Genomic DNA, 12,531 nt, shown 5'->3' on the forward strand with positions numbered 1-12,531 from the left:
GCTGGAGGAAGCAAAGAAGCATTCTCCCCTAGAGCCTTCAAAGGAAACATGGCCCTGATAACATTGATTTTGGACTTCCGGGCTCTAGAATTCTGCGAGAATAAATTTCTGTTGTTTTAAGTGACCAAGACTGTGGTAATTTGTTTCGGCAGCCCTAGAAATCTAATACAGTCCCCAAAGCCCAGTGGCAGTCTACGTTGGGTTGGCTGAGTTTGAAGCATGCAAGTCGGGGAAAGCAAAGCACAAACATATGCACTGCGTCAGTCTGTTCAGGCTGCCATTGCAAAACTCCATAGACTGGGTGGTTTAAACAATGGAAATGTATTCCTCACAGCTGTGGAGGCTGGGCAGGCTAAGATCAACGTGCCGACAAGGTAGACGTCATTCTGGGGCTTCTCTTGGCCTGCCTGTGACCATCGTCTTGCTGTGTGCTCACGTGACCTTTCTTGTCTAGCCCTACTTACCTTCCCAAGCCTCCATCTCATCAGCATACCAATTTTGGGAGGACACAGGCAGCCCATAACATGCACAGTCATCTTCTGAGAAGAGTGCAAACTCTAGTCTGGCTCTCGAGTCTGTAACAATGTCAGCAGGGGCTAAGTATTTGGGACAGGTTGGACATCAGAGTCAGGCGGGTTCGATTACTAGACTACGGAACAAGTGAGGAGACACGACGTCACCAGCGGTGTTGACAGTAGAGGTGCCAAGTGTGGCAGGGTACAAGGCTCGGTGGAATTGGGCCAGGTCTGGCTCGTTTTCAGGAAAACCCTAAAGGAGGTGGGATTTAGAAGAGGTGTTTAGTGAGGCTCTGTATTCATTTCTGAGGGCTGCCGTAACAAAGCACCACAAGCTGGGGGGCTTCGAGCAACAGAAATTCATTGTCTTACAGTTCTGGAGGCTATATGTCTGAAATTGAGGTGCTAGCAGGGACTTCCGACGTCTGTCACTTATAGAGGAATATTAGGGCATCCTTCCCGCCTCTTCCTAGCGTCTGTGGTTTGCTGGCAACCTTTGGTATTCCGTCACTTGCAGCTCTCTAACTCCGATCTCTGCCTTTGTCACCACATGGTGTTCTCCCTGTTCGTCTCTGTGTCTTCGCACAGCTGTGTTTCCATAGGGACACCAGTCAGACTCAGAGCCCACGCCACTCCAGTATGACCTCATCTTAACTGATTACATCTGCAATGACCCTGTTTCCAAATAAGGTCATATTCTGAGGTACTGAGTGCTTAGGGCTTCAACATATCTTTTGAGGGATACAATTCAACCCAGGACAGGTACTCTAAAGGAAGAATGGGGTGCAGTAATAATGGGCATCTTGGGGAGGTGATGGAGGACTGGAGGAGAAGGGCACCAACCTCAGGGGAGTCTAGCAGGGGCTGGCAGGGCCCTGGCCCACTAGGACGGGATTGAGGGGCCACACTCCAGCTGCTGGACAGATCGCTAGTATAGACACCTAGAAACAGAGACCCAAACTAGAAGAGGAGGGAAAACTCAGGTCTGGGAACTAAGCAAGACCCCCGGAGTAAGCACTGTTGGAGAGAGTTCAAGGTGACTTCTTTCAACAAAGGCTGCAGGCAGGTCTCCAGCGAACTGGACTGGAACACGAGTAAAAAGAGCTGCCAATGGGAGCTACTAGCAGAAATCAAGGCTCATCTCTCATGAACTACGTGGCAAGGAATACAGTCCCTTTTGGCATCTGCAGCCACGTTTCTGAACAAAGATGGTGAGAGCTTTCATTAGCCTCCTGATCAAACTAATACAAAACACAGAGATTAATGGCAGAATGAGCAATATATGGTATATCTCGTGGGCTCTCCAATTTCAAGCTCTAAAGTCTGGCTCTTCAAAACCTTTCCATATGAGACATACAAAATGAGGAACTGAATCTAATCCCCGAGTCCCAAACCTCCTTAAGAAAAGATGCACATTTTCATCAGAAGGATAATCAATCTTTCCAGCAGATCCAAAATCAGATGCAGAGTGAAAAAGGGATGTATTTAGTGAGTGCAAATTAGCAAATCATAGAGCTTCATGTATGACTTACAGCTGTATCGGTAATATATGTAAATCCAGACATTAGTTTCAATTTGCATAATGCTTATAAATGATGTAATGTCTCAGTATGAGTGTGATCTTTCAATGTCAGTATCAAAATGAAGACAAGTATTAAGCATTCATACAAACAGAACAAATAACTGTTCAGCTACTGAATTTAGCTAGACCAGCTGATTGGGCCATTTTGATACCCTCTTGGGTTCTTATTAGAGCAGGAAACCTTTTTTTTTTTTCCCCTTAAGTTTCGATTAATTACCAACTTCAGGAAAATTTGATGGCTGCCATGTGAAAGGTCTGACATACATCATAAAATCAGGTATGAGTGTGAGTCTTTGAAAACAGATGAGGGTACCGGGACATGGAACCTGAGGGAGTGGAGGCAGGGGGTCGGGGGTGTTGTTGGAGGCTGGTGGTGCCTGAGGGCTGGTGAACAAAAAGGGAAGTGAGTCACACCCATGGGTCACTGCTTGGGCAAATGTTAAAAAATACAGTCTGAGCCTATGACTTAAAGCAGACTTCTGGAGAATAATTTATATTTTCTCACCAGAGCAGGGATACAATATCAGGACTCGGCACCAAATAAATTACATATAGGATCAACAATGTTCTAAGAACAAAGATAGATGAAGAAAAGCTTCAGAATAAATAAAGATACTAAATGCTCCTTCAAATCATGGTGTGACGGGTAATTTTATGTGTCAGCTTGGTGAGCCTAGATAGTGCTTAGTCAAACATCAGTCTAGATGTTGCAAGAAGGGTTTTTTTTTTTAGATGTGATTAACAAAGCAGATTACTCTCCATAATGTTGGTGGGCCTGATCCATCAGGTGAAGACCCTAAGAGAAATGACTGAGGGGCCCTGAGGAGGAAGACATTCTGCTTCCTGGTTGCTTTTGGATTGAGCAGCAACATCAATTTTTCCCTGGGTCCAGAGTCTGCCCTGCAGTTTTCAGACTTGTGAGCTCTCACGACTGTGTGAGCTCGTTCCTTCAAATAAGACTGTCTCTTGGGTGCCTGGGTGGCTCAGTCGTTAAGCGTCTGCCTTCGGCTCAGGTCATGATCCCAGGGTCCTGGGATCGAGTTCCACATCGGCCTCCCTGCTCGGCAGGAAGCCCGCTTCTCCCTCTCCTACTCCCCCTGCTTGTGTTCCTGCTCTTGCTATCTCTCTGTCAAATAAATAAATAAAATCTAATAAATAAATAAATAAATAAATAAGACTGTCTCTTTATATATATATTTCTTCAATTATATTATAGTATATAGGCTATGCATCTTATAATAATTACATAAGAATTTTATAATTATATAAGAAATATATAATGTAATGAACTTATGGATGAATTATATGATTACATTATATTGTATTAGTGTTTATACATGTATATATTTCCTATTGGTCTGTTTCTCTGGAGAACTCTAATACACGTGAGTTAGAAAGCTTGGATGTACCCTCGTCCCACATTTAGTCCAGGGTCTCTCAATGGAACACTATTGGCCTGGAACAATTCTTTATTGTGCAGGACTGTCCTACTCATCACAGAACATTTCTCATCCCTGTCCTTTTCTCCGTTGAATATCACTAGTAGCTTCTTCCCAAGGCATTATGAGAACCAAAAATACTCCCACACACTCCCAAACTCTCCCTAGGGGACTTCCTGGTCCTGGCCCAGTTGAGAACTACTGATTTAGTTCAGCCTACTCATTGGATGAACAAATTGAGGGGATGAGAAATTGTGGCTTTTTTTCAATATTGATTAAAGGCAAAATGGTCATGATAACTAAGGGTTTGGGATCTGTTTTCAAAGACTCATACCCATATCTGATTTTAGGATGTATGTCAGACCTTTAGTACAATTCTACCTCCTTTATAATTCTTTTGGAATAAGCCTGAATGTGTTCATTTATATATTGAATGTACAAAAGCTTTCAACATGCTATAAATTAAACATTTAGCACATAGAATTTATTACCCTACGTTTCATATTTTTGAAGCATCTGAAGCTTCAAATCATTTATTGATTTGGTTCTCCAGTATCCTTCCTTTTTTGGGGAATAGTGCTCCCCATTGATTTAGCCAAGCGGTTCTAGTAAGAACTGTCCTGTTCCTATGTGAGTCTGCTCTCTCGGGCTGCAGTTGGCTTGAGAGGATGTCACAACGCAGGCCTGCAATCAGTATCCTCTCCTGTTAATTTTTAAACTCTGATTAAGAAAGAGAGTCAACAGTTCCCTTTGGAAACTGTGGAAACTCTCAGATGTGATGCTTGGGGGTTGTGGGTGGTAGTGTTTTCCACTGTGAGAAAGAGGTTGGTTTGCAGCGAAAGAGAGAGAGAGGCCAAGACAGAGAGAGAAGCAGAAATGAGAAAAAAAAAAAAAAAAAAGAGCAGGTCTCTGCAGGGGTGTGGCCCCTGGTTCCAATCATTCCTGACACTGAGCTGCTCCCTTTCCTTCCTCTGGTTTAGCTCTGATTATAAGATTCCTTTGGTTAGATGAGATATCTCAGCATCCTTTGAACAAATGCCCTCTCTCTTTGGTCTAAACTAGTCTGAATGGTGTGTCATTGACAACTAAAATCATCTTCTCTTTTTACCAAAAAATGGCTCACTGAATTTTCTTTATGATGATGCACTTCAGAAGCACAGTAATAATCACACTGGGGCTTGATGGAATAAGCTGGGAGGTACTCCTAACCTTCCCAGCGAGGGCAATGATGCTAACTGTGTCACCAAGGTGACATCATCACGTAGGGATGAAGAGCTGGAGGCTTCAATGAATTTGAAAGTGTATGTACATCATAATTTTCGTCACCATTATCAGAGTTACCCAGACATTTATTTTCTGCCTGAGTTTTGGTTTATGTGTTCTTAAAGAAAATCTCCTTTGTTTTTTTCTTCCTGAAATGCCATCCTTGTCATAGATCTCCAGTTCACACCAAAGTTCTATTCTTTGAGGTATAGTATTTGGTGTCACATCTACAACTTCTTGCACACTTGCATGTAATGGATAACAGAGCCGGCTCTGTGTGGAATTTCTGATGACCACAGGTGGGTAGTATTAGGGGGCCTTGTATTTGATCATGAGTAAAGTTCTTCTCATCCTTAAATTCCCTCTTAGATATCCACACCAGGACTCCTGCTGCTTCTTGCAGACCTAAGATATCCTCAGCTGATGAGGGGAAAGAAGAAATGAATATGAATAATGAGGGCAAAGCGGCTACATTCGACAACCTGGTGTTTCACACGAAAGAGCTCCTAAGACCTTTAAGAAAACATTGCCGTATTTAGAAGAGTCACTTGATCTCTTTCTTTTCCCTGGTTTCCTTGAATCATGGACCACCTGAGCCTTGCTGTAGGAACCTCAAAGATGAGGCCACCCAGACTGTCTGAGCTGTGAAATATATGGGAAGAAAACCTGAGGACCAGTTACACTGCTGAGATCTGAGGCTGACTCATTTCCACCTACTCTGACACATGGTCTTGGACTCAAAGGATATGCGTATTTCAGAGAAAGGAGGTGTTGCCATTTTTTTTTTCCTCCTTCCACATGAACCAGGTATAACTCTCTCCCTAATTTCCCCCCCAAAAAGTAAAGGAAATTGCACAAGGAAATATGAAGCAGAATGCCAGGAGTCCTACAGCTGTGAGGGCCCACCCCCACCCCACCCAGGCTCTTCTGTGTCCAGAAGAGAAAGGGGACCTGTTTCATCCACCACCCCCTTATTGTGGCCTCAGTGACATAAGAGACACACTAAAAATTCCCTGAAAGTGAAATTCTTTTCCGACCTAAATCCTCACCTTGCTTTCCTCCCCGCACACTCGATTGCATTGATGTTTAGTGATGGTTTCTCCTGGGATTGTGGTTGTTCACCCCACTACCCGCATTTGTTCTCTCTTTTCCTCCAGTGGAGCCACCCTAGTCCTGACCTGCAAAGGGTGCACGTCCTCACTCTGCATCAGCTGATGAGACATGCCCATCACAGTTACCACACTGCCCATTATGAACCGTATCGCAAGCCCTGCCCAGTGAGCAGGGAAATGACACCAGTCCCAATCTGGCAAGTCCCATGCCTCATCTACCACAGAAGGTAGGAAATACTTGATCTACTCACCTCAAATTGAAGAGAAAATTTATAGTCAGAGTCTTTGGCCATATCCTTGATGTAGGCGTCAAAGTCATCCAGTTGAACTGGGCTTTACCAAACACAAAGAAATGTATGTTTCAGAAATCTGGTTGACAGGTATCTATACTGTTTAATGTCATAGTTTTAAAAAATGAATGATTTTCTTGGAGAAAAAAGCAAGCTTTACTGCTCCAGGGTCAGCATTCATCTTTCTGTTGTTGCTGTTAAAGTTATCAGTCCCTAATATGTTGTGATTAAAAAGAGGGCCTTATGTATTATACTTCCTTGAGATGGGAGAGAGCTCTAGGTTTTCAGTCAGCTCTTACTCTAGCAATAAAATATTATATACATGGGACGCCTGAGTGGCTCAGTCGGTCCAGCGTCTGCCTTCGGCTCAGGCCATGATCTTAGGGTCCTGGGATCAAGTCCCACATCAGGCTCCTTGCTCAGTGGGGAGCCTGCTTCTCCCTCTGCCTGCCGCTCCCCCTGCTTGTGCTCACTCTCTTTGACAAATAAATAAAATCTTAAAAAATATTATATATATATATATGCATGCTTACATACATACATGTATATATGTTGTTTCTGGAAAATTCTGATTTATGGGAAAGAAAGGATTAGAGTCTGAAGAACTGTTTGAGATATGGTTTTATTTTATTTACTGTGTGATCATGGGAAATTGCTCGAACTCTTGTGAGATTCAACATTGTCATCTATAAAATATTATGGTCATACTAGTCTACATACATACATGCTAGCTACACTGTCTCCTCAGAGCAGAGGCAGGGTCGGTGTGATGAAGCACATATCCAGAAAGCTTCTAGAGCCTCACTCTTAAAGAGCCATGTTTGTGTATCTATAAAAGTATCAAAAAGTTTCAAAGGTACAATCAAGTAACGCATCTGAGCTTATGTTTCTGTATCTATACCCGAAGTTCTCACCTCTTTCCTTCTTCTTTTCATGAATAAGAATTATATTTTAGGGTGCCCGGGTGGCCAGTTGGTTAAGCGTCTGCCTTCAGCTCAGTATCATGATCCCAGGGTCCTGGGATCGAGTCCCAAGTCAGACTTCCTGCTCAGTGGGGGGTCTGTTTCCCCCTCCATCCCTCCCCCCTGCTCATGATCTCCCTCCCTCCTTCCCTCCCTCCCTCTCTCTCTCTCTCTCTCGGATAAATAAATAAAATCTTAAAAAAATTATATTTTATTTCCTACAGTTTTCTGTAGCTGCTTATCCTTCCCAGAGTTTACCTATACCAACCTGCTCCCTAAGCTTCTACAAGATGCTCTGCTCTGGCATCTAATCCAAGCCTTTCCACTTTGGCAGGATCCACACAGTGACCTTTCCCTTAGTCTTGCTACAAATTACTCAGCTTATATCATCTACCTGTGGCCTTATGTCCTATTAGCAAATACATAGTATTATTAATAGTTACTTGTTTAAAGTTGTTGATTAGCCAATCCCATAGATTCTGTTAAGATTTTAGTAGAATTTAAAGGGCATTATACCTCCCAGAGGTACACTTGAATTCTAATGGTTTCACTTAATAGCATTAATGACTCGTATCCATAAAACACACTGCAGTGCATACATATTCGCATATGTTATATTGCTCGGTTGATCCCTGAAGGAGACCCGGGCAACATCAACCCCATGCTTCAAGTGAGACAGCCAAGGCTAAGAGTCCGTTGAATAGTCCAAGATTACGTGGCTACTCAGCAGTAGAATGATGACGAGCACCTGGGAGAATGATTTCTGGTTAAAAGCTATTCCCTGGGCGCCTGGGTGGCTCAGTTGGTTAAGCGACTGCCTTCAGCTCAGGTCATGATCCCGGAGTCCTGGGATCGAGTCCCACATCGGGCTCCCAGCTCGGTGGGGAGCCTGCTTCTCCCTCTGACCCTATCCCCTCTCATGCTGTTTCTCTCTCTTTCTCTCTCTCAAATAAATAAATAAATAAAATCTTTAAAAAAAAATAAAAGCATTCCCACATCAAATTTGCCATCCTTCCAAAAGAATGGCTAAACGTGGGGCTCCTATCCTAGAAGGAACTCCGTTAGACCTGCCCTCTCTGGCTGTTGTCTCTGAGCAGGGCATTGACCTTAACGTTGGATTGAATGATTCCAGTTTTCATCCCATTACCAGAAGAAAGGAAGCACGAATAGGAAAGGCAATCTGAGAAAATATTTATGGGTTAGAAAAAGCAAAAGGAAAAGAGAGACAGAGGAAGGGCCAGGAAACAGAAGAATGAACATCAGGGAGAGGAGGAGGATGGTAAGGAGTAGCAAAAGCAAGCTGGGAGGGAGTAAAGATCGAGAGGATAAAGGTTTAGAGGGAAAAGGGAGAAGAGAAGGTGGAGCAAACGAGGGGTGAAATGAGAATAGGTACAGATAGGAAAGGGGAGCCACGGGGACACGGTGCGGAGTGGGAGGGGGCGGCCTTGGGAGGTAAAGAGAAAGAGTCAAGAGAAAGCAAATGGAAATGTGGGCAGGGGAGCCCCTCAAGAGCTGGCTTTTAGAGAAGGAAGGAGAATTAGAAAGAAAATGAAAGGAAAGAGGAAGCTGGTTTCTTAGTGGTCTCTGCCACCCATATGTGTAAACACACCCACACATAATAGTTTAGCTGTTGAAATATACACCTGCCCTCTTTTTTAAGTTTTATTTATTTATTTATTTATTTTTAAATATTTTATTTATTTATTTGACAGAGAGCGAGAGAGGGAACACAAGCAGGGGGAGTGGGAGAGGGAGAAGCAGGTTTCCTGCTGAGCAGGGAGCCCGATGTGGGACTTGATCCCAGGACCCAGGGATCATGACCTGAGCCGAAGGCAGACGCTTAACAACTGAGCCACCCAGGCGCCCCTAAGTTTTATTTATTTAAGTAATCTCTACACCCAACGTGGGGCTTGAACTCATGACCCTGAGATCAAGAGTCTCATGCTCCTCCGACTGAGCCAGTCAGGCGCCCCTGCATTTGCCTCTTTCTTAAGCATCCCTTCCATTTGAAAACAAGCAGTCTTTTTTTTTTAAGATTATTTATTTATTTATTTATTTGAGAGAGAGAGAATGAGAGAGAGCACATGAGAGGGGGGAGGATCAGAGGGAGAAGCAGACTCCCTGCCGAGCAGGGAGCCTGATGTGGGACTCGATCCCGGGACTCCAGGATCATGACCCGAGCCGAAGGCAGTCGCTTAACCAACTGAGCCACCCAGGCACCCAACAAGCAATCATTTTAATAGGCAAAGTGAAGATCATTATGAAGAACTTTTTTTAAATCAAACATTTTAAAAAGAAATATAAGAAAAACTTTCTGTATTATATACTTCAAAGTTTCTAAGACTAATCTTTAATATTTTCACCACAAAAAGAAACAATAATTATGTGACAGGATAGAGTTGTTGCCTAAATGTTATGGTGGGAATCATACTGCATTATATCAGTGTATTAAATCAACACATTGCACACCTTAAACTTACACAATGTTATAGGTCAGTTATATCTCAACAATAAAAAACAACTTACTTAGTCAGTTTCCTCTTCTTTAAACCATTTTTACTCCTGAGAATTGAAAAAAAAAAAAAAGACAGCTTTATCTGGGCAGAAGAATCGATTGACATAATGATGAAACTTGAAGAGCTTTAAATAATTACATCAGGCACCTCAATTTTATTTAATTTTCATTAAACATACCTCCAGTTTGTTTAATTACTTTTCCTTAAATGAGAAGATAATGGTAATAATTTCAGATTCACTTCTTAAAAAGTCTATTAGATTACAAGAACATACTTGTACTTTACATTTTGGATTTGCCAAATACTAAATTTTAGAAATATAATCTCTTGCTACTAGTGGTTAAGCTGCTGAAGTATTTTATAAATATACAGAAATATCTGTTGCCTGAAAACTCTAGGATCTATAGGCAAGAAGGAAAGATTTGGGGAATAAAAGGGGAGAACGAAGTATCTGGGAGGGTGGATATGTTGGTTGTCAAAGACTCGAAGACTCAAAGCATCTTCCCTGGGAATGTGAGTTTGTGCTAAGAGTGTTGGCATGTATCTTTTTTTTTTAAAGATTTTATTTATTTATTTGACAGAGAGAGAGCCAGAGCGCACAAGCATGGGAAACAGCAAAGGGAGCGGGAGAAGCATGATCCCTAATGAGCAGGGAGCCCGGATGCCGGACTTGATCCCAGGACCCTGGGATCATGACCCAAGCCGAAGGCAGACGCTGAACCAACTGAGCCACCCAGGTGTCCCTCTTTTTTTTTTTTTTTTTAAGATTTATTTATTTATTTGAGAGAGAGAGAGTATTGCAAGCAGGAGGGGCAGAGGGAGAGGCAGAGAAAATCTCAAGCAGACTCTGTGCTGAGCACAGAGCCCAATGCGGGGCTCGATCTCATAATCCTAAGATCATGACCTGAGTTGAAACGAAGAGTTGGATGCTTAACTGATGGCGCCACCCAGGTGCCCTGGCGTGTGTCTTATAGAATTCTATTATGGCATTGTTCTTATTCAATTTTGAACTAGTTTTTTAAGCTATCTGAAGAATTGTACCATTACTAGTTCTTAATTCATTACTATTCTGTAAGCTCAAACACATGTAATGCTAATATATGTTACAGTTAATTACATTTTTAGGGGGTATTTAGGGTAATTGTTTTCAACCAACAAATAAGGTAACTGACCTAAGTTAGTGAATGAGAATATGGTCTCTGCTGAAACACTTCATTACTGTATTTTTATTGTTTTATATAAATGATAAATATTGATACGATTGTGAGTGACAATTTTTACAAATAGTTTCCCAAAGTCTTTAAATATTGATGGAAGCACACAAACTTTCAGAAAATAAACCATCTGTAGTAAATAACCAGTGTGATCTGAGTGCTCTCATGTGCCAGAATATTTATTTATATTAAAAATTGTGGAGGCGACTGGGTGGCTCAGTCGCTTAAGGCACTCAACTCTTGCTTTCGGCTCAGGTCGTGATCTCAGGGTCGTAGGATCAAGCCCCCATTTGGGCTCCGTGCTCAGCTCAGTCTGCTTGAGAGTGTCTCCCCCCAACCCCCGCTTGCGCTCGTTCTCTCTAAATAAATAAATAAAATCTTTAAAAAAATAAAAATTAGAATTGTGAATATCCGGGTACCTTCATTTCTAGAAAGGCTGTAGCAGAATGAAGCACTGCTTCCTCTGTGCTCTCATAGCACTTTGTTCATGGAATGTTTCTCCTGGTATCCATCAGTTGCTTCTGTGCTCCTTGCTACACAGTCCTTCCCACCCCCTGCCCACCCCCCCCAGAGCTGAGCATAGTTAATAGGACACATGGTGGTGCTCAATAAATGCTTAGTGAATTGGGTTGAAACAAAACACGTTTGCCATGTTGCCCCCACAATTTTACTTAATGATTCAATGAGGAGTTTGATACTAGACTCAGGAAGTGGAACTGGTGGATGGACAGGAAGTTACGAGGGCAGGGAATACAGGGAAATATCCATTAAGGCAAGAGGTGTTTCGGTTTTCATTTCCTGGTTTCAGTTTTTACTTCAGTTTTACTTCTTCCTACTTCTGAGTGATGACAGTCCACTCAATAGCTCCCTTCTTATTTGTTCTCCCTCATCCTCTGTCCTCCATGTTTGAGATTTAGAGGGAATAGACATTCCGGTTTTTACTTTGCTTCTCCCTCACCCCCTCAAAATACCACTGTAATGTTGGACAGGGCTGTATCATCTAGGCATTTGGGAACCTAAAAGAACATCTCTTGAATAATTTTTACTCAGCTCTTGTGGGGGTAATGTAGTTAACTTTAGGAATGCCACATTCACTTTGCATCGTGGGAGCTGATGATGGTGCTTTTTGACAGAGGAATGTTCACTGAGATAACAGTTTGGTGAAGTCAGGAGGCTGCCAACATATTTTGTGATTGGGAGTGGGAAAAAAAAACAAAACAAAAAACACCAAACCAAATCTTTCCTATCCAAACAGACTTTAAGGGAAACTGGGAAGAAACAAATGTATGTGGGAGAGTAACACTGAATAAATTCAGTGCTGAAATATTAAGCTGCTACTATTCAACAGCTGTGTAGAAACCTGATTACTGGAAGACAGGCACTTTTTTTCTTTCATTCTCATTCATTGATTGAATGAACTTTACATAGAATGTAAAATTCCACCACATGTTTTCAATGACTTATTGCCAAAAGTGTATGTTTAAGTGTATGTCTTCATGATTTGTATACAACCTTTATGTTCTGCTTAGATTTTGCAGAATTGATTCCAAGGAGTTCTCACATCTGTAGGCTGTGGGACAAGGACAGGACTGAATTATGAGACTCCAGAGCCACACGGATGGAATTTTCCTACGTTTT

At 42.3% G+C, this 12,531-nt stretch overlaps 1 protein-coding gene across 1 annotated transcript in view; it reads right to left on the reverse strand.

Annotated features, from left to right (window-relative positions):
* The window catches only part of LOC118025622 (receptor-type tyrosine-protein phosphatase O), a 48,474-nt gene that overhangs the window by 20,267 nt on the left and 15,676 nt on the right, over nt 1-12,531 (reverse strand). The window contains exons 5-6 of the mRNA XM_035028153.1: nt 9,690-9,725; nt 6,163-6,244 (exon numbers count right to left, since the gene is read on the reverse strand). Coding sequence (XP_034884044.1) covers nt 6,163-6,244; nt 9,690-9,725 — 118 coding nt within the window. The remainder of the gene's footprint in view (nt 1-6,162; nt 6,245-9,689; nt 9,726-12,531) is intronic.

This window comes from Mirounga leonina, unplaced genomic scaffold (assembly GCF_011800145.1).
Source record: "Mirounga leonina isolate KUSES-001 unplaced genomic scaffold, KU_Mleo_1.0 Mir_201, whole genome shotgun sequence".
Taxonomy (NCBI): Eukaryota; Metazoa; Chordata; class Mammalia; order Carnivora; family Phocidae; genus Mirounga; species Mirounga leonina.